Source organism: Dasypus novemcinctus, chromosome 16, assembly GCF_030445035.2.
Source record: "Dasypus novemcinctus isolate mDasNov1 chromosome 16, mDasNov1.1.hap2, whole genome shotgun sequence".
Lineage (NCBI taxonomy): Eukaryota > Metazoa > Chordata > Mammalia > Cingulata > Dasypodidae > Dasypus > Dasypus novemcinctus.
In genome coordinates, this window is record NC_080688.1 from 17,916,717 (window position 1) to 17,941,740 (window position 25,024).

At 37.5% G+C, this 25,024-nt stretch overlaps 1 protein-coding gene across 1 annotated transcript in view; it reads right to left on the reverse strand.

Moving 5' to 3' along the window:
* Positions 1-403: 403 nt before the first annotated feature.
* The window catches only part of CEP192 (centrosomal protein 192), a 129,263-nt gene continuing 104,642 nt past the window's right edge, over positions 404-25,024 (reverse strand). Inside the window, 14 exon segments of the mRNA XM_058277264.2 lie at positions 404-692; positions 6,620-6,678; positions 7,228-7,354; positions 8,025-8,146; positions 8,539-8,658; positions 13,429-13,524; positions 14,543-14,622; positions 15,672-15,710; positions 15,713-15,802; positions 15,805-15,883; positions 16,580-16,685; positions 18,207-18,330; positions 18,949-19,127; positions 22,037-22,178. Coding sequence (XP_058133247.1) covers positions 554-692; positions 6,620-6,678; positions 7,228-7,354; positions 8,025-8,146; positions 8,539-8,658; positions 13,429-13,524; positions 14,543-14,622; positions 15,672-15,710; positions 15,713-15,802; positions 15,805-15,883; positions 16,580-16,685; positions 18,207-18,330; positions 18,949-19,127; positions 22,037-22,178 — 1,502 coding nt within the window. The 3' untranslated portion in view covers positions 404-553.

Consider the following 25,024-nt stretch of genomic DNA (forward strand, 5'->3'; position numbering starts at 1 on the left):
CTGGCCTCAGGGAAGACTCCACCTGAGAGAACAATTTCCTTACAAGTAAGCTGTCCTTTCTACTCTATACAATTAGCTAAAAGACAGAAACTGAGAACTTCTTTCAGGAAAGGAAACTGTGTAATGGAGGAGAAAAATCACAGAACAGCTCCAGAATCTTGGAAATAATGAGCAGAATGAAATGATATCCGAATTCCTGTACATGACACCATATTAAAAAAAAAAAAAAAAAAAAAAGGCAAGTTCAATGGAAAATTAAGTTTATTTCTGGATATATCACATTAAAATAAAGGCCATATTTATTCACAATATCAAAATCAATGAAAAAATAGAACTATTTTCTCCCCTGTAAAAGTTAAGTATAATACTGGAGGCTAGATAACATGATATTTTAGTTAGGTCTTTAGTATTGGCTTATCAAAACAAAAAAATCTACAGTTAAAAATGTCCAAGTTATCATACAAAATATATACAAATGCATAATTGTAGTGTAGAAAAATTAAGTTACCAAAATATAACTTAAGTAATTTACTTTACACAAAATGTATTCTACTTAATTTTTTTCAAGCCCTTCACCTATTAGTTGAATAGCAACACTTTTGCCTTCATCCGTTTGAATAACTAGCAGAGCTTCAAATCTGCCCACCAACTTTGGTTTGAACTGCACTGGCATGTTGATGTAGTGCTGGGCTCTGTGGAGAGAAAGGAAGATATCAGCAGAGGGCCTGGGTGACAGCCCACTGGAGATCTGTGAGAGAATCAGAAACTACAAGTTATATTCAGCTTAAAATTTTTACTTCTCTTTTCTGTTATTTGTTGAGAAACTGACACAAAGGAAAGAAGAGTCTAAAATCTGATTTAATTAACATATACATATTCCTGGCTATCCAATAATCTAGAAAAAGGGAAATGAGAGGTCTCATCTATTGTACATATACAGCTTTGTATTCTGTCCCCAAAAGCAGGTAGCTGTCTACCTAAAAAAGAGTTAGAACAACACCCTAAATAACCCAACTTGAATTCAGGCAGCATATTGTACTGGAAAGAATATTGAACCAACTTGTCCCTTTCCTATCGTTAACAAGGCTGTATAGTTCTTGCCCCCAAATTCCTATGAAACTTTTATCAAAAATTTCCTTGAAATTTTTTCAGGAAACAAAGTGACTGTGACGATATATTGAGGCAGGTAATGAGTAGTTCTGCCCATAAAACTCTCTCCCAAGAGCTTCAAAATACACATTAATTACAGTGGTAAATGAGACTACAGACACTCTATCCATAGCCTTTGGGAAGTACAGACTTCTCAGTCTTAATCTTTTTAAAGTGAAAATTTATAGCTGTTAAGACTTTATTCTGAGGGAAGGCACTTCATCCCTTTGTCTTATCTCAGAGCTATAAGCTTTCAAGTTCAGCAATCAGAACAGATAATTGCTTCTGTTTCCAATATCTGTCTGATAAAACCCAGTGTTAGCTTTTTGGTACACACCTGAATATTGGGCTAGAAATTTAGAAAACAGTTTAATTATTTTAAAGCCCTTTTCCTGGATATAACCGAATAGTTATAATTTGGGTTAGTTCGGGTTATCTTCCCCAAACACACTATACCTTATTTTCCCATGTAACAGATAATGTGCCTCTAAAAAACAAACAAAAAACCACTGACACCTAGCCTTGTGTCTCTGACTACCTATAATATTCTCTTTCACGTTAGCATTTCAATACTCAGAGAAATCGCATACAATTTTCCAATTTCAAGAGGCTTTCTAATTTATGAATTATTAAAAATAATAAAATGTCCCAAAATAAATCTCTGTAGGATCCATTAAATTTCAGTATGGAGTTTAGACTTGCTTTATATTCAACTGAGAAAATGGATATATATTATTTACTTTAGATTTTCAGATATTTGAAGAAACTGGAATGCAAGTTAGAACCATGAAGTTTATTACAGCTATAGAACACTACCATCAGGATGAATACAATTAAAACTGTTTAAACACACACACACAAACACACTTCCAAACAGTAAAGTATCTTGAACCCAATGGAGAGATCTAGCTGAAAACCTCTTAAAGAATTAATGACTAATTTCATGGCAAAGGGCCATAAGAGCAAAAATGCACACAGAGACCAACAACTGTGGAAATGCCCCCCGCCGGGGAGATCCAGCCCCAGTCACCACACACCTCCCATTCACAGGTAAAGGTTTTATCAAAACCTACAAATTATACAAACAGGATTTTTTTTTTTTAATTTAAAAGGAATACATTCTACAGGAAAAGCAAACACATTAGCAGACCTGAAGAAAGGGGAAAGAAGTAACGAATTAGTTGGTTCCTGTGCATGGGTGAGAAGGAGCAAGAGCTCAACGACAGTGCCAGTCCCTGGCTAGTGGCTTCGGTAAGAAGTGCCCCTCCCCCGTGGCTGCTGGCTCAGAGCCTGGGCCCAGAGATGAGAAGTCAGACACCACACCTCAGAGGAGGCCGAACAGGCAAAACATGCACACAACGGCAGGTGAAGAGCAGGCATGCTCCTCCAGGCTAAGTGGAATCATGACCAAACTATTTTTACAAAGATGCAAAAAAGAGATGGGCAACCAGAACTCAAAAGGGAACCTTTTAAAAACGTGTAATCAGCATTTTCTTTCCCTCCTGCTTTATTTATCATCTATCACTTTAAGTGGGCCATGCATCCCTAACATACATTCCCTCTGGTTATCCATCATGCTCACCCACCTCTGCGCTGGGTAAACCCTGTACTTCCGGGGACTTCATCTGCCTACTGCTACTACAATCAGTCTGTGGCCCTGGGTCACACACCCAGCTCACGCACAGTATGGACCTTCAGGGCTTCACTCAGCAGCTGTTCAGTAGCTACTCACAACAGCCTGGGAAAGAGTGCACACTGATACGGTACTTATTTGCTCCCGTAACCTACACATGACCAAAGTCACATCCAAACTCTGGAAGTGTGTAGTTAAGGGTGTCACAGAGCAGAGAGTAACCTGACAAGTGAAAATGTGATTGATGAAAGGCTGGGAATTTCTTCTCAGCGTTCTACGAACAGAGATTTGCTTAACCTGGCAAAGCAAGCAAACTCTTGCTCTCAACCAGCAATGATATTTTAAGAGCCCCCATCCAAAGTCGAAGTGTAATATTTGGGACAAATATAAAAGCATTCAACATTCATAATAAGAAAAGTACTCACTACTTCAGTTTTGTGGTAAAGATTCTCAAGTGAGTTTACTGTAGCAAATTTTTGCTCCTCTAAGAGTGAGAAACTATCCCTTATTTTTTCCCATTCTTTAAATAGAATTTAAGCCTATCTCTGTGTCATGAGAGACAAATTTTCTGTGACTTAAGATTTACTTCATCTGGCTAAATAAATCAGAGTTAGTTCTCCACAGAATGCTTACTTACATATATGATTTCTTTACTAATGAATTACCAAATTTAGACCGTGTAAACCAAAATCATCCAAATCAATCAAGTTGCTGTTATTGAAATTGATACTATATTATAAAATTATCCTGTAGTTTCGTAATAATAATTAATGTAGATGAATATTTTCTGGAAACTCACAATTATCATATTAACTTAAGTATCTGTCACTAAAAATAAGATCACCAATATCTAATCTTTTAAGCATGAAAGTTTAATAAGATTTTAAAGTTTTAATATGTTCTAAGAGTATAAAGCAAACAAAACATATCTTGCAATGCTTTTTAAAGTACTAGCTTATGTAAACTGTCCAAATTTTGCTTCATTTTTAAAAATATTTTCTGTTTCTAAGATCTTTCAGATGCCTTTACCATGATTTAGCCGGCATAGAAAAGCAGTGCTCTGATATATGGCAACTTAATATATTCTAGCCCTGAAAAGGCAAGTCAACAAGCTCCACTCTATAAAAATGTCCACCTTTAAATGGCCAGCAATGTACATATTTTATATATCAAAACCAGTGTGTAGAAAACAAGCTAAAGTTAAGCACAATATCATCGCATTAATAAGTTGTTTCTCCTTAAAAATGTTTAAATATTAAACTGAGGTTCATTTCCCCCTCTTGTTAAGGAGCCTATTAAATCCAGGTAGATTCACACCCAAAAAATGTTACCATCTTGTTTAAAAAATTAAGATGATGTTCAGGATAGATAACTTGTACTCTGCTATCAAAAAGAGAGAAGCAGATGTGGCTCAAGCAGTTGGGTGCCTGCCTATACCACATGGGAAGTCCCAGGTTCTGTTTCCAGTGCCTCCTAAAGAAACACAAGACCGCGAACTGATACAACAGCTAGCATGGCAAGCTGCAACAAGAATAACCATCAGGGAACACAATGAGAGACACAACAAGCGGGAGCAAAGGTGGCTCGAGCCATTGGGCATCTCCCTCCCAACATGGGAGGTCCCAGTTCAGTTCCCAGTGCCTCCTAAAAAGAAGATGAGCATACAACAGACAGACACAGAAAGCAGACAGTGGGCATAAAACAATGACTGGGGGGGAGAGGGGGTGTGCAGAAATGAAAAAAAAAAAAACCTTTAAAAATAGTTATTACCCCGATTGGGAACTTTAAATGACTTTAAATGATTTATTTCTAAATAAACTGTCAGGCATATAAAACATGCTGCTGTGCACTTTAGTAGTACCAAAATAATATTATATTCAAAATAATACCACTAGTTTTAAAATCAATTGGGGTAAACCTCCAGTACCTGGGGAGATCCACAAACTTGTGAGACAAGAATTCAGTCAGAGCAAAGAAGTTGGAAAACCTGGATTTAGTAGTTTTTTTAAAACTTGGGGTTTTCTCCTCTTTGTAGTTGAAGGGATTAAATGAGAAAGCACTGACATGAAACTGTGATGGTCTATCAAAATCTGTGGAGGGAAGTGGATTTGGTGCAACAGATAGAGGGTCCACCTACCACATGGGAGGTCCAAGGTTCAAACCCAGGGCCTCCTTCACCCGTGTGATGAGCTGGCCCACGCGCAGTGCTAATGTGCACAAGGAGTGCCGTGCCACGCAAGGGTGTCCCCCGTGCAGGGGAGCTCCACGTGCAAGGAATGCACCCCATAAGGAGAGCTGCCCAGGAATGGCACCGCACACATGGAGTACAGCCTGCCCAGGAGTGGCACCGCACACACGGAGAGGTGACGCAGCAAGATGATGCAACAAAAAGACACAGATTCTGGGTGCCGCTAACAAGAATACAAACGGACACAGAAGAACACACAGCGAATGGACACAGAGAGTAGAAAACTGGGAGGGGATGGGAAAGGGGAGAGAAATAAAAAAATAATAAATCTTAAAAAAATTGTTTTTTTAAAAATCTGTGGAGGTAGTATTGATGGATCCCACCAGGATAGGTCAACTAAAGAAGAGACTTTCTAATAATAAGATACTAACAATTGCTGAGTTAATTAGTATCTTAGTTAACAATAAGATACTAACAATTGCTGAGTGTTTACTACAGCTGGGCACTATTCCTTGCTTTACACTTACTCATCACAAGAACTCTGTGCTATCAATAGCATTATCTCCATTTTCCAAAGAGGAAAGTGAGGCTTAGAGAGTAAGTCTATGGTAATTTTCTAGAGATATTCTCTGTTGAATCCTCAGGTTTGGTATCTATAGTTTGTGCTTTCAGGTCAGTCTCCTGGGAGGCAAAGGAAGAGTTTAATTCTCAAGTATACTAATAACATGTTTTGTAAGACAATAGTGCAAGAAAGAGGTGTTGGAAGAGACGAAAGAGTGAAAAGACATGGTAATAGCTGGAAGGAACAGTCCTCGGCAAGCAATCTGCCAACACTGAGAGACATATGTGAGCTCCCACAATACAGCAATACCGGTCTTTGTAACTGTGAAAGACAGCCCGAAAATATGTGCAGAGGGATCCAAGTTTTCACAGAATAGTACATGTTTTTGGAATATTTCCCTGACACTGACATGAAGAGGACTTACAATAAAATTAAAGATTAAAGATTCAAAGATGAAGTTAAAATTGTTCCTCAGAATTCAATCCAATAGAACCCTACTATTAAATTCTAAACAACAGTGACAATCCAGTTTGAGATTCCAACCTAAATGTACATAATATGAAAAAAGAAGATGAGCCAGGATGATAGGAAAATGGAGCCCTGACTTAAGAACAATACAGAGTATGTTCAAGTGGAATGAAAAACGAAAAGTACCACAATAAAGGCTTCCCAATTAATTTGGGAAGGTTTTTGTTCTAATCAGCATTTAAATCCTTGATTCTTAGAATACGAGTGAAAATAATATTTGAAGCAGGAACTATTCTAAAAGTTAATAACAAAATAATTAGTTTTACATGGCTAGGAAAATCCTGCGTCACAGCAATCATATGTCCAGTCCAGAAGAATGTTAAAAGTTTGGATTGCTACACTTTAAAGTACACTTGTGGATAGTGATGAAATGTTTTTCCTTGTTGGCTTCTGATCAGCTTTTTCTACTTGTGAAGGTGCATGTACTTAACACTCTTTGGTCTTGAAGAAAAAAGATCTGCAACAGAAGACTCCACAAACCCTAATTCCCAAGAGGAATCTCTGTCCTGAAAACAAAGTCCTGAACTACTGAGAACATTTTCATTTATGATAAACTCACCTCAAAGAATATTTTGAATGTTTGACGTAGAAAGGCTCTCTGGGACTTAAAAACTTCAGCTGGAATTTAATATGAAACACTTTATGAAGTTATGCAAGTTAGATATTTCAGCATATATAAAACATGTATGCATTTCTTTAAAACACACCATGAATTTCTTTAATTAAGGATGCAGTCTGTAAATTTAGGTATAATTACAACATTAGGGATAAAATAAATACTCATATTATAAAAACACATTTAAGGGAATTTCAATATATGAATTTGTTCTAGTTTTGACTATAGTAAATGTTATCCAGGATAATGTATGTGTGATGGTAGAAAAGGAAGAAAACTTACAAGGGAAAAAGTTACAAACTCTAAAATGTGAAAAACAATGGTAATTATTTTTGATTTTCATATTGAACTTCCCATGAGTTTCTTTTCAAATACAGGATTAAGGCATTTAAAAAAAAAAAAAAAAAAATATATATATATATATATATATATATATATATATATAAAATATAATCTATACTACAAATTTTAAACGACCAGGTAAATGTTCATTAGCAAAGCATTGAATACATTTTACTTTTCCAAAACCCATAATAATATTTCCAACTTACCGAGTGTGTAATAAAAGAATTATTTCGCAAATTGACTTTTAATGTCCTTGACTCTCCAACTTTAGTTGGCAGAAACATATATACATCCTCGGGGGCGTAAACTCCACGGTGAGTCAAGTCAATCTGCCTGCTTTGGAAAATAGGTTTAAAAGTTGTTTAAAATTCATAGTAACAAATTATTGTTATATATTAAATTATGAACAGTTGCTCTAATTCATTATTTTTCTCACAACTTAGTTTAAAAAGCATTTTTAATGGCAATTTATAAAATTAATATTAGGGTAAAATGAAGGTAGTTGGAGATGCTGAGTTGTGTGATGCTACCTATAAACAGCAGCAACTCCTGTACTTATTAAACTGCCACCAGCCACCCAAATGTTGGCAGGAAAATAAACAGTAACACAATCATATAATGGAACACAATCATATAATGGAACAATAAAAAGGAACAAACCATAGGGATACTAAAAAACATGAATAAATTCCCCAAAAAAACATTACACTGAGTGAAAGAAGCCAGACCCAAAAGTACACTTGTGTATGAAGCTCAAGCCAAACTAACGTATGGTGATACCTTAGAGCAGAACAGAACAAATCTTGGGATTGGGTAGGGGTGGACTATAAAGGGACACACAGGAACTTTCTGGGGTGAGAGGAATATTCTATACCTTGACTGGAATGATGGTAACCTATGTGAAATCTTTATAGGCAAAGTCATTGAGTGTTGTACTGAATATAACTAATACTTCAATAAAGAACTGGAAAAAACATTCATAGGAATGACAAAAACAACATACCCAGGTATGTGAGTGGACGTCTCTGATACAGCTTCTCTTCGGGGCTTAACCAAATTATCTATTTTAATGAGGGTATCTGTGGAGATGTGTGCATTTTCAGGCTCATTTTCTGCTCTGATGCTCTGTATAGAATAATCATAGGATGGGGGAGCAGAAATAACACTCTAGGAAAAAATACAGACACTTAACTATTTGAACACTATTTCCTTTAAAATTTTTCAAAAAGATTCAAGACTTCTAAATTCCCCAATGTACAATATTCATTGCACTGCCATTTCTCACACATAGACACATGCACAAAATCTTATATAATTAAGTCAAACATGAGTTTCATGAGTTGTAGGGACATTAGAGCCAAATCCAGACATGCAAATGAATAAAGACAATTAAATTAAAATCATGGGACTATATTACAGAATTAGTTAAGATAATATCAAGAGAATATTCTGCAATTTCAGAAGTTTTTCCTATTGATTTTACTTAGATTTTACTTAAATTCAAGTGTAATACTCACTTGTCCAGAGAGCTGAAATCTCAATGTGTGTTTCATGTGAGGCTCTTTAATAGGGTGACACTCAACATCCCAAAATTGAGCATAATTCCCTCTATCCCTGGGCAAGAATGTGATGGAGACCTACAAAACACACATAATCCAGGAGAGAAATCAGGAATTGACTCACACACAGGTACTTAGATTACACCTGAAAGTTCTGGTATGAAAAGAATTGAAGGAACAATTTGGCATTAGCTAATTTTGCCACTAACTGAAAAAGAATTTGAACAATTCTATTTCTAGTAGGCTTACTATTATACCAGATCTAAAGCACTTTTCTATTTAAGGCTTTATATAAAATATTACTCAAAATGTAGAATAAGAAAAAATTGGGGTGGGGAAAGAGTTCTCAAAACGTAATAGAACTTGTCAAGTACAAGATCTAAATGAGGTCTACCCACAGAAAATCAAGGCCTCCTTGTGAGTCTTCACTGCAAGGCTTATGGAACCCTCTGCTGGTCAAGTGATAGGAAGACAAAGAAGGTCTAGGAAAGAGGCATCATTTGTAGTGACTAGGGATATACAGAAAACTGAAGGAAGAGGTAGTGGGTGAGAGGATATAGTGATGAATGTGCCAAAAAAACAACAACAAAGACCTCATGCAGCTGACATTTCTATAGTAAATATTATGTGAAAATGAGAAATAATTCATGGGAGATAAGCCTCTTTTTTTCTTTTTAACAGTTTTGAGATATAATTCACAAACCAAAAAATGCACCCATTTCAAGTGTACAGTCAATGGTTTTTTTTAGCATATTCAAAGAACTGTGCAACCATCACCACAACCTAATTTTACAACATTATCAATGCCCCAAAAGGAAATCCAATACACGATAGCAATTATTCCTCATTTCCACAACCTCCCGCAAACCCCAGCTCCAGTTAAACACGGACTCTACATTCTGTATCTATGGATTTCCCTACTCTCGGCATTTCATATAACTGGAATCAAACAATGTACATGACCTTTTGTGCCTGGCTCCTATCCCTTAGCATTTTTTAAGAATCATCCATGTTGTAGCATGTATCAGCACTTCATTCCTTTTTATGGCTGAATAATATTCCATTGCATGGGTATGCCATACTTTGTTTATCCATTAATCTGCTGATGGATATCTGAATTGTTTCCACCTTTTGGCTACTGTGAATAGTGCTGCTATGAACATTCATGTACAAGTTTTATTTGAACACCTGTGTGAATGGTTAGGCTAATGTGTTAACTCGGCCAGGTAATGGTGCCCATCTGTTTGGTTAAGCAAGCACTGGGCACTTCATGGACTTTAATCATCAGTGAGTTGATTACACAGATGGCCGATTACATCTATAATCAACTAAGGAGATTACTGTCAGCAATGAGTGACGTCTCACCTAATCAGTTGAAGGCCCTTAAAAAATATAGGAAGCGATTTCAGCATTTAGAGAGAGAATTCCCAATTCTATTTCAGACAGCCAGCATCTCCTGGGTACTCATCAAGGACCTTTATCGAAGCCCCTGGTTTGCAGCCTGCCTTGAAGAATTCAGACTTGTGCATCCCCATAGTAGTGTGAGAGAACTTTATAAAATCTCATACTATTTACAGATAACTCCTGTTGATTCTGTTTCCCTAGAGATCTGTGACTAATAAAACTTATTTTCAATTCTTCTGGGTAACTGCTGGGTCATATGATAATTCTATGATTTATTGAGAAATCACCCACCTATTTTCCACAGAAGCTGCACCATTTTACAATTCCATCAGCAGTGTATGAGGGTTCCAATTTCTCCACATCCTAGCTAACACTTATCTTTCAGTTTATAGCATTCCTAGTGGGTGTGAAATAGTATCTCACTGAGGTTGAGATTTTTATTTTCGTAATGAATAATAATGTCAAGCATCATTTCATGTGTTTATTGTCCACTATTTAAATCGGATTTGTCTATTATTATTATTTTCAAAGATTTATGTATTTATTGCTCCCCCCTTCCTCCATTGTCTACTGTGTCCATTTGCTGTGTGTTCTTCTGTGTCTGCTTGTGTTCTCCTTAGGCGGCTCCAGGAACTGATCCTGGGACATTCTGGAGTGGGACAGAGGTGATCATTCTCTCGGTCTGCTGCGTCTCTTACTGTCTCTCCTTTGTGTCTCTTTTTGTTGCATCACCTTGCTGTGCCAGCTCTCTGCGTGGGTCAGCACTCCCATGTGGGGCAGAACTCCGCATGGGCCGGCTCATCACACAGGCCAGCCTGCCTTTACCAAGAGGCCGGGGGTATCAAACCCTGGACCTCCTATATGGTAGACGGGACCCCAATTGCTTGAGCCACATCCACTTCCCTGTCTTTTTATTATTAAGTTGTAAAAGTTCCTTATATATTTTCTAGACACAAGTCCTTGGTCAAATATTTTATATTTTGCAAATATTTTTTCCCATTCTGTAGTCTTTTCACTTTTTGATGGTGTTCTTTGATGCACAAAAGTTTATTACTTTTGACAATTCATCTATATATTTTGTCACTTTGATCTAAGAAACTTTTAAAAATTATTTTTTTATATTTTATTTTTAAAGAAGCCTTAGATTACATAAGTGATATGTCAAAAATACAGGGGATTTCCATTTATCCCACCCCCTCCCCCCAATAAACTAATTCTTAACCCAAGGTTGCAAAGAATTACTCCAATGGTTTTTCCTAGATATTTTATAGTTTTTAACTTTATATTTAGGTCTTTGAGCCATTTTAAGCTACTTTTTGTGTATGGTATGAGGAAGAGGTACAAATTCATTCTTTTGCATGTGGATATCCAGTTGGCACAGCAGCAATTTTTTGGGAAAAAAACAAAAAACAAAAAACAATTCCTTCCAACCATTGAGTTGTCTTGGTACCCTTATCAAAACCAAGTGACCAGAAATATGAAGGTTTACTCTGAAACTCTCATTTTATTCCGCATATTCTATAGGTCCGTACCTATGCCAGTACCACACTGTTTTGATTACTGTAGCTTTGTATTAAGTTGTGAAATTGGGAAGTGTGAGTTCTCCAAATTTGTTCTTTTTCAAGATTGTTTTAGCTATTCTGGGTCCCTTGTATTTCCAAATGAATTTAAGGATGAGTTTGTCAATTTCTGCAAATATATCCAGCTGAGATCTTGATGGAGACTAGGTTAAATTTATAGATCAATTTAGCAAGTATTACAGTAAAGTCTTTCCTGCTGGGTTGTTTTTTTTCCCCTGCAACCTCTGCTTAGATACTGAACTTTTACTCAGCAATGTGTTTGTTTCCTATTGTGCCAGATTGAGTCATATACCCCAACAAACAAACATGCTCTTAATCTATCCCTACAGATGTGAACCCACTGTAAATTGGACCTTTTTCAAAAACATCTTCAGATGTTATTTTTCATTAAGGGGTGGCTAAGTCAATCAAGACGGGTCTTTATCCTATTACTAGAGGCCTTATACGAAAAAGCCAAAGACAGGAGCCAGAAGCTTCAAGTCGAGGTAACACAAAAGAGAAAGAAGACATCATCATGTGACGGGAAAGCAAGGAGCCCAAGGACTGCCATCCCGTCAGAAAGCTATGGACCCCAGGAGTAAGCTAGCCTGCTAGCCTGTGAGAGCGCAGGCCAACAAACTCCTGTTGTTAAGCCAACTGAGTCTGTGGTATTTGTCATGGCAGCCAGGAATCTGAGAGATCTGTTCTGCTGTTCTGTCCCTGTTGTGATATGGGAAACAAAATAAACTATGCTTGTAGAACTGTGTCTATCAAACAAAATCAGAAACACTCTAACCCAGTAAAGTACACAGATTTTTGTGACAACTATTACAGTGCCTCAAAAATTCTTAGGCTGTACGTTATGAGTACACATAGCTATTTTCCAGAGTTTATTAGCAGTTTGAATCTCTGAATAAATGGCCAAAATCATATAAGTACTGCAACAAGTAAATAGGCAAGCAGCATGAAAAAGTACAATACTAAGGCCAAATGGATGACTAAAGTCACTATGAGATATTTTAGGGAACTACATTAGCTCTAAAAATGAATTAAAATTTAAGAGGGTGATAGCAGCTGGAAGGATCTATCATCATTTACCCATGAAGATACACTCTTCACCGTGACATGAACTGTTGTGGGCGATTAAGGCAGCATGCATAGAATCTACCTTTCAGCAATGCCGGTAACATGGCCGCCCGAGCTGATACAATAGCTTAGGTCACCCTCCCCCCTTCTTTACAGAACCAGTTCCTGCCAAAAGTTCGTACCTCAAATCTGCCTCCCGCCCTAGCAACAGCAGCAGCCAATCCCAGACCGCCACCTATCCTTACCTACCAGCCCCCCCCCCCCCCCCCAGAGTATATATGCTCAGTCCCCTCAATAAAGTTTTGCAGCTTGATCAGGAATACTGTCTTGCTGTCGTTCCTTGTGTCTCTCTTGCCCCATACCATTCTTTCCCTCCTAGGATCCGGAGCTCCCGTTGATCATCCCGCTGGCCGGGACAATGAACAGTGGTAGGTTTTTCTGGCTTGGTTGGCAGACACCTACTGATAAGATCAGTGCTACTCAACATGTTCTCAGCACTAGCAACCTCTACACTGTTCATTGCCAGAGCAACAAGAAGAGCGAGTATCAGAATGTAAATCACCTATACTACAGAGTAGGATATTTAATTCAGCTGACAATTTTTTCAGAGCAAGGCCTTCTTGCTGCAAGAGCAGTGCACTGATTTACATTCTAGAGCAAGATTCTTCTCTGCGGCAGATTTATACCCTGAGTAGCACAGGTCTAAGTAAAACGAATGTATCTGAATCAAATGAGTTACTTCTGGCTGTTTAATAACATGTTCTTATTAACTGACCATGGAGAAAATGCCAAAACTCACCTTTTGGATTCCATGGCTTTCTAGAACACCAGAAATGGGAGAACATCTGAATGCTGCATAGGTAGCTCTAAAAACATCTCCACTTTGATCAACACCCTATAAAGTAATCATTTAAGCAATCAAATTACAAATCATAAAAGTCAATGGATCAATTCCACAGAGACACACAAAGCCTACTAAGCAGTGGACAGGAAGAGCTCAGCACAATCCCATAAATGGGAGTGCAATGTAAATCAGCACTGTGATCCGCCACGATTGTGTGAATGCCCTCCCTTGCTACAGTGATCTCTATGATGCCATCCATACCGTCAATGGCCTGCCTACAGTCTTTATTTGCCTACTGGTTTTAAAGCCCTTTGTTTCTACTGTTTCCTCAAATATGGGTTTTTTTTTTAATAAAAAAAAAATTTAATATAAATTATAAAAATGAGACATAAAAAATGTAGGAGGTTCCCACATGCCCCCCCTCCCTACCCCGCCCACACTTTCCCACATTAACAATGTCCTTCATTAGTGTAGTACTCTTAAAACCTTACTGAATGTGTATTTTAACATCTGATGTAATACCAGGTCTTAATTTCTGTTCAGTAGGTCCAGCACTGTCTTTTGCACACATTTTGTTAATATTATGGGTTGAAATTGTTACTATAACACAAAATACATGACAGAGTGGCTGCAATATTCTCAACAACACAGAGAACAAACTCCCTCAATTTAGGCAGTACCCACTAGCAAGGACTACTGCAGTAGGCTAATACTGGAAAAGAATGTTTCATTGTCTTTTGTGCTAGTTGCCATGGGTGAAAACATACAACAGCACTCACAACACGGGGGAGAAAAATGTGTGTAATAACTTTTTAATATATTTTTCAAAACAAGTTATTTCAGATAAAAATCAGGGAGAGAGCATCAAATTGAGGAAGCATGTATTTTAACATATATTCTGAGCTCTGAATCTCAAAACCACCATGAGAAAAAAAGACTAGGTAGGTATTTTCCCTAACAGAGAAAATCACCTAAATGAATATTAACATATGTTAATATTTCGCTTTTTAAGTATAATGCATAAATTTTAAATATTAAAATGAATATATGTGAGGCAATTATTACTGACCTTGACATAAGGTGGTGCCAAAGATGACAAATGCCACTTTACCTCTGTGTTACCATGATTCTCGAGTTCCAGATAACTTTCTAAAATGAACATATGTATAAGAGCTCAGATAAAATCTTGGAAGAGTATGGAAACAAGCAGATTAATATAAGAGGTCTCATTACCTCATTGTAGGGGAAAAAGCACCCTTCATATCCCCAAAGGAGCTCAACAGCAAAAAAAAAAGCAAGTTTGACAGATACCTTATTTTTGGGTTTTATTCTAAGAGCAATGGAAAGCTACTGAAGGGTTTAAACAAGGGAGCAATAAGATAATTTCTTTTTGGCAAAATCTCAACCAGGTTAGAACCAGGCAGAGAGGCACAAAACAGTTAAGGGTGTCTGAGGCAGACACTACAATGAAAGACCACAGAATTCAGCACGGCTTGTGGAGAAGTTGGCTATAAGCAGGGTGACAGAGGAGGGCAATGTAAAAAGTGAAAGGCAGAGGGGTCAGTGAACTGGAGGTCTGATGAGGTCACAGAACCACCGAAAGGCTAGAGTGAGTGAGTGGGTGAGTGGGAAGACGGGGAGGATCAGGAGGTGGTGGGCTTGAAGCTGAGCTAGCGCTTACTGTGTGCTCATGAACGACAAACACTGTGCTAAGTGCTTCATCTACATTATTTCATTTAATCTTCAAAGCCCTATGCTGGAGACTTTAATTAAAATGGCCATTTTACAAACGAGCAAACTATACAAGTTGATTTAACCTCTTTTCAAGCCTCAAAGTCACATTAGCAAGTAATACAGCCAGGATTTCTTTCTCTCTACTAATTTATTATCAGCTACTAATTTATTATCAATCTTTGTCAAAGATTGGATGAGAGTTGGTAAGGAACAAATAATATCTGAGGTCCCTAGAATATGTAGAGTCATCAAATCCTGAGACTTAATATTTTATGCACACCCAAATCCAGCTCATCATTTAAATTACTGCTCATGACTACCTAATTTTCTCCTGAAGTCGGGGGAGGACGTGGGGAAGAGTAGGGGTGGCAGTAAAAATCTGTACCCATACTAATTTTGGTTGACCAAGAATACATCATTGGACTCAGCTGACATTTGGATTACATGATTTTGTGATAAAATACCTGAAGTTTCACCAGGTTCTGTTGTAGGAAAAGTAATGTCTTGTTTCTTATTTCAACTTTTGTGGAAGGTGGTTTCGTCACTGGTTTTAGCAAATGACTGAATGAAAGCTCAGACCCTGGGGGAAGGCTCTAAAGGGGCTAGAGGATGCACGTTTTATGAAAGGAAGTTCTTCTTGGGTCAAGTCTTCCCGAATTTGAACTTTTACAATTTTCTGAAATAAGCCAAATAGACACAAATGAGACACAAATGTAAGGTATCATTTTAAAGAAACAATATCTTAAAATCATGAGAAAAGTAATGCCAAACAAAGAAATACTGATAGAAATGAAAGTTTATTCAAATCTCAAACAAAATAAATCTTTGATTCTGCCACCTCTCACAATGCCCTTCACCCCCCCTCCCCCATTAGAGAAGTTGTGGGTTCATAGAACAATCATGCATAAAATACTGGATTCTCATACACGACTCACCATAAACACCTTGCCTTGATGTGGAACATGTGTTTACAACTGATAGTGCATTTTTATAATTATACTATGAATTAAAGTCCATGGTTTAACTGAGGGTTCACTGTTTGGGTGGTGTAGTTCCATGGATTATTATTTTTTTTAATATTTATTCTGTTACCATATAAATAGTTGGGTTTTTTTTTGAAGCATAGCTTGCAAATAAGTAATGGTTTCTAGGGCCCACTCCTCATGTCCATTACCCCCCCGTACTAAGAGAGTCATTCAGATCACTAATGGAAGAACTCTGCACTAAGTAACAAATGAGCTCAATTGCGCTGAAAGAATGAGAGATGCACTATTACTGCATGGGATTTCTGAAATGTAAGTGCTAGCATTACAAAAACTCAAAGCTGCAAAATAAGATAAAAGTTGAAAAACAAGAGCAGTTTAAAAAGTACCTTCTGTCCATTGTCACAATGTACATAGATCAAACCACTCCATGGGAACTCTGAATGTTTTGTGGATAAGGAGGAATTAGGACTCACAAGAATTTGCAGTTTACTCCTTAAAAAGAATATAATAATCAAAACCAAGAATATCCTCTACCTTAGCAGCAACAATCAGAAGACATAAATACTGTTGTGCCAATGACAAACTATTTTCTTTTTGGTCGGAATGAGCAGAGAGCAGACTTTTAGTTCCAACAACCTCCTACAGTTGCCACAGGCTTATGGGCTTGCCCCAGTCCCCTAAGTGGCTAACAAAAAGGTAAATGCCAAAAACCCATGAACCTAAAGCAAAACTCATGTGCAAATAAATCATGCTGTAGAAATACCATTTTAAAAGCAATTCAAAATAAAAATTTGGGGAGTGAGAGAACAGTACTACAAAGCTCTTAGCCACTAGACAACAAAGAATGGCATAGCTCCAATGTAGCACAATACAAAGAGAATAAAAAGTTGGGGAAGAAAATGGAAGAAGAAAAATAGAGGAAGAGTCAGAAAAGGAATGAAGAAAAAAAGTCTGTTTATTACGCAGCTGCTAATACTTTCCAGGCTTACTGGTCTCTGAGCTAGGACATGCCAAGAGTTTTAAATGTGGATGATATAAATCAGATTTGTGATTTTAAAGAAGCTAGTTACAAAAGATATTTTGGTAGACATGTCCAAAATGGCACAGCAAGGTAATTTTCCAAAGTATTTTTTTGTGGAAAACCTGCTTCGCCATCTCCCTATCTAGGTTGTACGTAATTAACATCTGATGTTCAGCTGGTTGCCCTGGCCCTAGGAATGCTTCCCTGGAATGTCTCTCACCACACCTTAGCACACAGTTTCAGCCAAGGCGATGTTCCTAAAATATGCATTCACTGTTTCGTACAAGAGAAGAAATGTCATTTTGTTGTTCTGCAAAGCTCTATCAAAACACCTTCCAGATGTTCTGTGCTGATCCAGACACAGTTCCTGAAAACTGCAGAATTTTCTGGCTTTCCTCACATCAGCAATTAAGCTCTATACAGAGAATTGCTTATAAATGTTTGGCCCCCAAAGGCTTTCTCTGACTTTGTATTCTATGTAGAAAATGTTAAGTTAGGGTGCAGCTCAGACATATTAAAAGTTAGGAAGCTTTGCCTGGAAAACATCCTTTAGACAACAGCAGTAGCATACAAGATCCAAAACAAAGGTAACAAACGGCAGAACCATCTGGGCTTTAAAAACACCACCGCCCACAGCATGTGTCCCAGTTCTATCCCTTGCTTTGTGATTTTGTAGCCAAAGTAACATTTCAATATTGATTTCTTTCACTTCAGGTTATTTTTCCCAACTCAAATTGCCTTTAACAGTGGATACTAAGCAGCACTCATTACAGTTTTAGGTTATACCACAAGCATCTGCACGCATGAGCTCTACTCTTTTAAAGTGCATGGGCCTCAAACTCCCTGTTGTCCCATAGAACCAAGCACAATGCTTTGTTCAGAGTCAGCAGAGTGAAGAAATATACTGAATAAATTAACATGGTGTATTACTGATTCTTCAAAGGCCAGCATGATAGCATACCCAGAAAAAGAGAAAAGAAAGCCATACTTACTGTGGTACAAGAACTCCATGCTGGGGTGTCACTGTAAGGCAATGTGCTGGCCAGTACAGCTCAAATTTCAGTGACCTGACAGAATTATTTAATATCCGGAAACGTCCAGTTTTTGCCATTTCACCTATTTCACAGATAACATGTTACTTAGATATATCATTAGTGAAAAAGACAAATGACAATAAACAATAAAAATAAATAAATACGCTAGTGAACTGACTTGTTTTACTTTCCTAGTTGATCAATTACAGAGATTTCAAATCCCTGGTAAAGCAAAGTCCATGCGTTTTCTCTCTTGGAAACTACAGAAACAACTTGTAATACTCAACCAAATTAGAGCAAAAAGGAACTCTGAAATCCATTCCTCTACAGTCTGAACTTTGGCATAGACATATTCAGATCTGCTCCCTCTCTGAACCAACCATATCAATATTAAGGGTTATTTGGGATTGGGGCTATGGTAACAGGATAATGAGTTCTCTGGGGTTAGGAGCACAGTAAGGAGGAAGGGCTAAAGGATGGCTGTGCTATGCCAGGAGTTTAGGGCTTAAATTGAAGAACATGGCCTCAAGTCAAGGATGATGTGACGTCTCTAGCAGTTGAAAGGAGGACCTGAGCAAAGCAGAAAACCATTATCAAATCGCAGTAGTTTCAGGGCATCTCCTAGCCGAGCCCAGGGTACTGAATATGTGGACCTGGATTCTGGGGTGCATCCTGCCATGTGGGTATTGCATGTACTCACAAGGAGAAGGAGCTATCAGAATCAAGTGTTCAGGCTGGACAGTCCACACTTCTTCAGACGCTGGTTTAGCCTGAGGTGGGCGAGCAGCTTGAGAAACAAGTGGAGAACCTTGAGGACCTTTCACTGGTAGAACATCCAAAGAAACATTGCCACTGTGTTTGCCAGAAGTTCCAAACTCACTAGAAAATTTGAAATTTGAGAAGACAGAGAATTAAAAATGGTAAAAAGCCAAATTGGGTCACATATGTTTATACTATTTCTTCATAAATCTGAAGATATTGAGACAAAATTGAAGGTGGATTACATATTATATATTTTTCAGTCAACAAAAATCCTTTATATTGTGTATAAAGGAATGTACAAGATATAAAGTACAGTATGGACCAAATTATTGTAGTAAAATTCAACAATATTCAACAATTCAATATCTCTACCAAGCCTTGACTTCAGCATGCCATTGGAAGTCCCTTAAATTATTTACTTAAAACCAAGCCAATATTAGGAATTAAGTAAAACAACAAAACATTCAGTCTCATCTCTTAATGTACCTCTAAGTCCATAATGATAACTGGTCTCACAGTGCTGACACCACAAAGACTTTTAAAAACAGGAGAGTCTCCTGGCAAAATGCTATTACAGTTTAGAAAGATTTTTTTTGTTAACGGGTGAAAAAAGTGTTTTCTAATTATAATTCAAATGAATTTTTGAAACCACTAAAGCATGATTTAACTGAAGTTTAATTGTGTGCTCAAATTTTCCTACCACAGAGAAGCCATATCTTTTATTTCAGGTTAATGCTCAGCAAAGAGAGGAACAAAGCTCTGCATTTACTCCTTATCCTCTCCTTTTCAACTTAGACCTCCACAGCCCCTGAGAAATATTGGAGGTATTAGCCAAAATACAGAAACAATTATTTTTTAAAAGTTGATGTTTAGCTTTATAACTTCCTAAGAAACAAGTCCTTACAGTATAAGCGATTTTCAAGATTTTAAAGATAATTTTAAATATATATAACTACTACCTTTAATCATTTCTCATCATTGAAAAATACCATCTGATGTAACATTAGAATTAAAAGTATCACTGTAATGGTTTTTAATATACTTAGAGACAGAAAGAGATATAGGTATACATGGATATGTATATACATTCTTTTTTTTTTGTTTTTTTTTTAATTAAATAGATCATGAGGAACGTTACATTAAAAAACATTTTAAAAAAACAAAAATATATAAGAGGTTCCCATATTTTATTTTCTAATTCTGCCTACTGAGAGAGCCTAGAGGCAATGACACCTCAATAGCAATGAGCTATTGTGCCTAGATCCTGTTTCCTAGTATCATTCTCTATTAAAAAGAACTAGGCCTTCTCAGAGGTATAGCTACGGCAGGGCAGGGTCAGAGAAAGTATAATATAAGCCTAGAAAATCCTGCTGTGCCAAGTGCTTTTGACTGATGGGGGGGGGGGGCACATTAAAATGATCAAGGACCCAACTTGAAGGGACCAAATAATGATAGAAAAGGATAACATAATCGATCCATTAGTTCATCCCAATATAAATGAATAAATAAATAAAAGATGAAAAGCAAACCTATTCCTCATAGTAGAAAGTTAACTAATAGATGGAGAAGGATGGTATGAGAACATCACCATTTGGTAAACATGTTAGTGGTAATATGATTCAGGTAAGAATCACCAATGGATACTACATGTTTGATGAGGAACAAGATATTTTATCATTGTTAAGTATCTCCTGACAAGGTACTTGTTAATTAATTTTACAGTGGAGAGACCCAGCAGATACCACCTTAACTAAGCGATATATGCTACCTGAGAAGATGTACTGAGAAAAACAAGAGCATAATTTCTGTGATGTTCCAACAAAAACATGAAACCTTCATCTGCAAACTGAAATTGAAGAATATTTTATAAAGTAACTGGCCTGTTCTCTTTAAAATCATCTGGTAAGAAAAGGGTTAACAGCTAGCCTGAAACCTATTTTCTCCTTTTTAACCAAGGAATACCCAGGGAAGAAAAAATGATTTGGTCAGCCCCCCTGATAATCCTGCTAATAACAGCTCTCCCAGCAAACACACCTAGTGTCCTTAACTAGGAATACCTTTAACATGATGTACCTGGTCTGTCTAGAATTGTTAATGGTAAAGAAACCTGAAATTATTATTTTACGAGCCACAGCCCTTTGGAAAATACCACTTAAGCCATGTAATTAGCAAAGCGTAAAATAGAGAGCTTTCATCATTGAAACAGCTGTTCTGTTTGTGTTAAGTGGTATACCGCATGCACACCCTGGAGATCTGTGTTAATCTGAGCCAGGGCACTAGGACTAATGGTGTAATGAGGGTCTAGCAAGAGCCACTGGCAGTCCCGACTTCCCTATGCTTCACCTGAAATTATAAGTAAAGTTTAATTCTAAAAAAGATCTTAGATTCTTTGCATCCAACTTGACAATCTGACCCTCTGTGTGATCTCTGTATGAGAGATAAGGGAAGAGTGAGGAAGAGCTCTATTTAAAAAATAGAGCAGCTAAGTAAGTGCTACATGATCCTGGATTAGATTCTGGACTAGACAAGCAGAGGGAAAAGGAAGATTCTAATTTATTTAACTATAAGGACATTTTGAGGACAAGTGGTGAAATCTGAATGGAATCTGTGACTAGATGGTAGTACATCTAATAATTTTGATGGGTTTCTATACCATGGCTACGTAGGAGAGAGAGACTGAGTTTCAGTAAATTCACATTTTCTAAGTTCAGGTGGATTTAGGACTAAGAGGTCACCAAGTCTGCAACTAACTCTTAAATGGTTCAGAAAAAACTATAGATACATACTAAATGATAAGGTAAATGCGGTAAAATGCTAACAAATGAGGAATCTGAGTGCAGGGATACAGGAGTTCATTGAACTATTTTTCACCTTTTCTACAAGTTTAAAATGATGCGAACATAAACTAAAAAATGATGGTGAGATAAACATTCTGAAATAAAAAGTAGTAATAAAATACAGGGAAAAGACTAGTTCTGTGAACAATAAATAATCTTGAAATCAGGTGAAAGGATTTTTTTTTTTACCTTTTTGATTCCAAGCTAGCTATGGAAGAAGGCTCTCTGCTAGAAATGCAATCTCTGAATTCTCCAATTACTGAAAGTATGATTTTACGCATGTTTCCATAAAAGAGCTGAACATCATTAGGATGTTCGGGAAGATCAAATACTAAAAAAGAAAATAATGTTTGGAAATACATGAGTCTTCACATAACCAAACAATAAAAATAACAGATTATTTCATAAACTTAAAGCTACACAGTATTACTTTCTTAGGTTAGGGATAGATGACACTTTGGTTATGAATACTATTGACTAGCATTAAATTATAGGAAGGTCGGCCTCAGCAGTTAAGGACCAAGCTCTGACCCTGGACTGAACCACGGTTGTGCCACACACCAGCTCTGTGACCTGTGACAAGTCACTTCCCCTCTCTATGCTTCAGCTTCCTCCACTAGAATAGAATAAGAATATTTCCAATCTCAGACATTGTTGTGAATATTAAAAAAAGATGTTTCTTATGATGCATATGGTCTGTGGGCCAGGCACTGTTCTAATCTCTTTACATATATATTTTCTTAGTTAATCTTCACAACTCTTTGACATAGGTATTACTCTTACCTCTACTTCAAAGTTGAGGACTCTGAAGCTCAAAAAGGTTAAATTGCTTATTCAAGGGCATGCAAAAAGTGGCAGCCTCAAAAACATTTAATTTAAGCAAATCCAGAAACCAGGCATTATTAACTATAATCAAATATATCTTGATTAATAAAATAGTGTTCACATTGAAGATCTCAAGATCTATCCACCTGAGTTTGTATGAACAGGCATACCTTGGAGATACTGCAGGTTCAGTTCCAGATCACCACAATAAAGCCAATATCACAAACAAGTAAGTCACATGAATCTTTTGGTTTTCCAGTCCATATATGTTATATTATACCATACTGTAGACTATTAAGTGTGCAATGGCATTATGTCTAAAAATAACAATGTATATACCTTAATTTAAAAACACTTTATTGCTAAAAACTGCTAATTATCATCAGAGCCTTCAGTGAATAGTAATCTTTTTGCTGGTGAAGGGTCTTGCCCTGATGTTGATGGTTACTGACGGATCAAAGTGGTGGTTACTGAAGTCTGAGTTGGCTGTGACAATTTCTTAAAATAAGACAATAATGAAATCTGCCACATTGATTGACTCTTCCTCTCATGAAAGTTTCTCTGTGCATGTGATGACGTTTGACAGCATTTTACCTACAGGAGAACTTCTTTCAGTACTGGAGTCAATCCCCTCAAATTCTGCCACTGCTTTATCAACTAAGTTTATACAATAGTTGTGGTGGTTTAGTTCTTAAACTTAATCCATTCCTGTAAGTATAAATCACTATAAATAAGACCTTTTGATGAGGCTTCTTCAGTTAAGGTGGGGATCATCTCAGTCAGGATGGGTCTTAATCCTAATACTGGAGTCTTTTATAAGTGGAGTGAAATTCAGACAGAGAGAAAGGTACAGCCAGTAAGAAGCTAAAATCAATGAAATCAGGAAGAGAAGGGAGAGGCCAGGAGATGCCATCATGTGCCTCTCTCTATGTGAGAAACCAAGGACCATGCACTATAGCAGCCAGCTCCAAAAAGCCACTGTTTTCAAAGAGAAAGCATTGCCTTGATGATGCCTTGATTTGGACTTTCTTTTAGCCTCCAATCTGTAAGCCAATAAATTCCCATTGTTGAAGCAGACTATTTCATGGTATTTGCTTGAGCAGCCTAGGAAACTAATATAATAATCTAAATCTTTTGTTATCAGTTCAACAATAGTCACAGCATCTTCAGTAGATTCCATCTCAAGAAACCACTTTTTTTGCTCATCCATAAGAAACAAATCCTCATGTTAAAGTTTTATCATGAGCCTGCAGCAATTCAGGCAGATCTTCAGGTTCTATTTCTAATTCTACTTCTCTAGCAGTTTCCACATCTGCGGGTTACGCCCTCCACTGAAGTGCTGCACTGCTCAAAGTCATCCATGAGGGTTGGAATTAACTTCTTCCAAACTCCTGTTAATGTTGAGATTTTGACCTCCTCTCATAAATCATAAATGTTCTTTTTCTTTTGAAGATTTTTTAAAAAATTTCTCTCTCCCCTCCTCCCCCTCCAGTTATCTGCTCTCTGTGTCCATTCGCTGTGTGTTCTTCTGTAACCACTTCCATCCTTATCAGCGGCACCAGGAATCTGTGTTTCTTTTTGTTTCGTCATCTTGTTGTGTCAACTCCCCGTGTGTGCTGTGTCATTCCTGGCAGGCTGTACTTTCTTTCCCGCTGGGCGGCTCTCCTTACGGGGCGCACTCCTTGCGCGCATCAGCACTGCGCATGGGCCAGCTCCACACGGGTCAAGGAGGCCTGGGGTTTGAACCACGGACCTCCCATGTGGTAGACGGACGCCCTAACCACTGGACCAAGTCTGTTTCCCAAAATATTTATTAATATCAGTGAAATTCAGTTTCCTTAACTCTAAAACGGGAATAATTAGCTTCTCATATGTATAAAGTTGTGAGGGTCAAATGTGATTATGTTTAAGGAAGATATTTGCTATATAAATGTTAGTACATTGGAAAACTTGTGCAAAGAGTTTGCCATTCTAGATGCCTTTAAGAACATTCATGGGGAAGCAGATTTGGCCCAATGGATAGGGCGTCTGCCTACCACAAGGGCGGTCCGCAGTTACAAACCCTGTGCCTCCTTGACCCATGTGGAACTGCCCTATGTGCAGTGCTGATGCGCACAAGGAGTGCCGTGCCACGCAGGGGTGTCCCCCGCGTGGGGGAGTCCCATGCGCAAGGAGTGTGCCCCGTAAGGAGAGCCGCCCAGCGTGAAAGAAAGTGCAGCCTGCCCAGGAATGGTGCCGCCCATACTTCCTGTGCTGCTGATGACAAAAGAAGTGGACAAAGAAACAAGACGCAGAAAATAGACACAGAGAACAGACAACCAGAGGAGTGGGGGGAATTAAATAAATAAATAA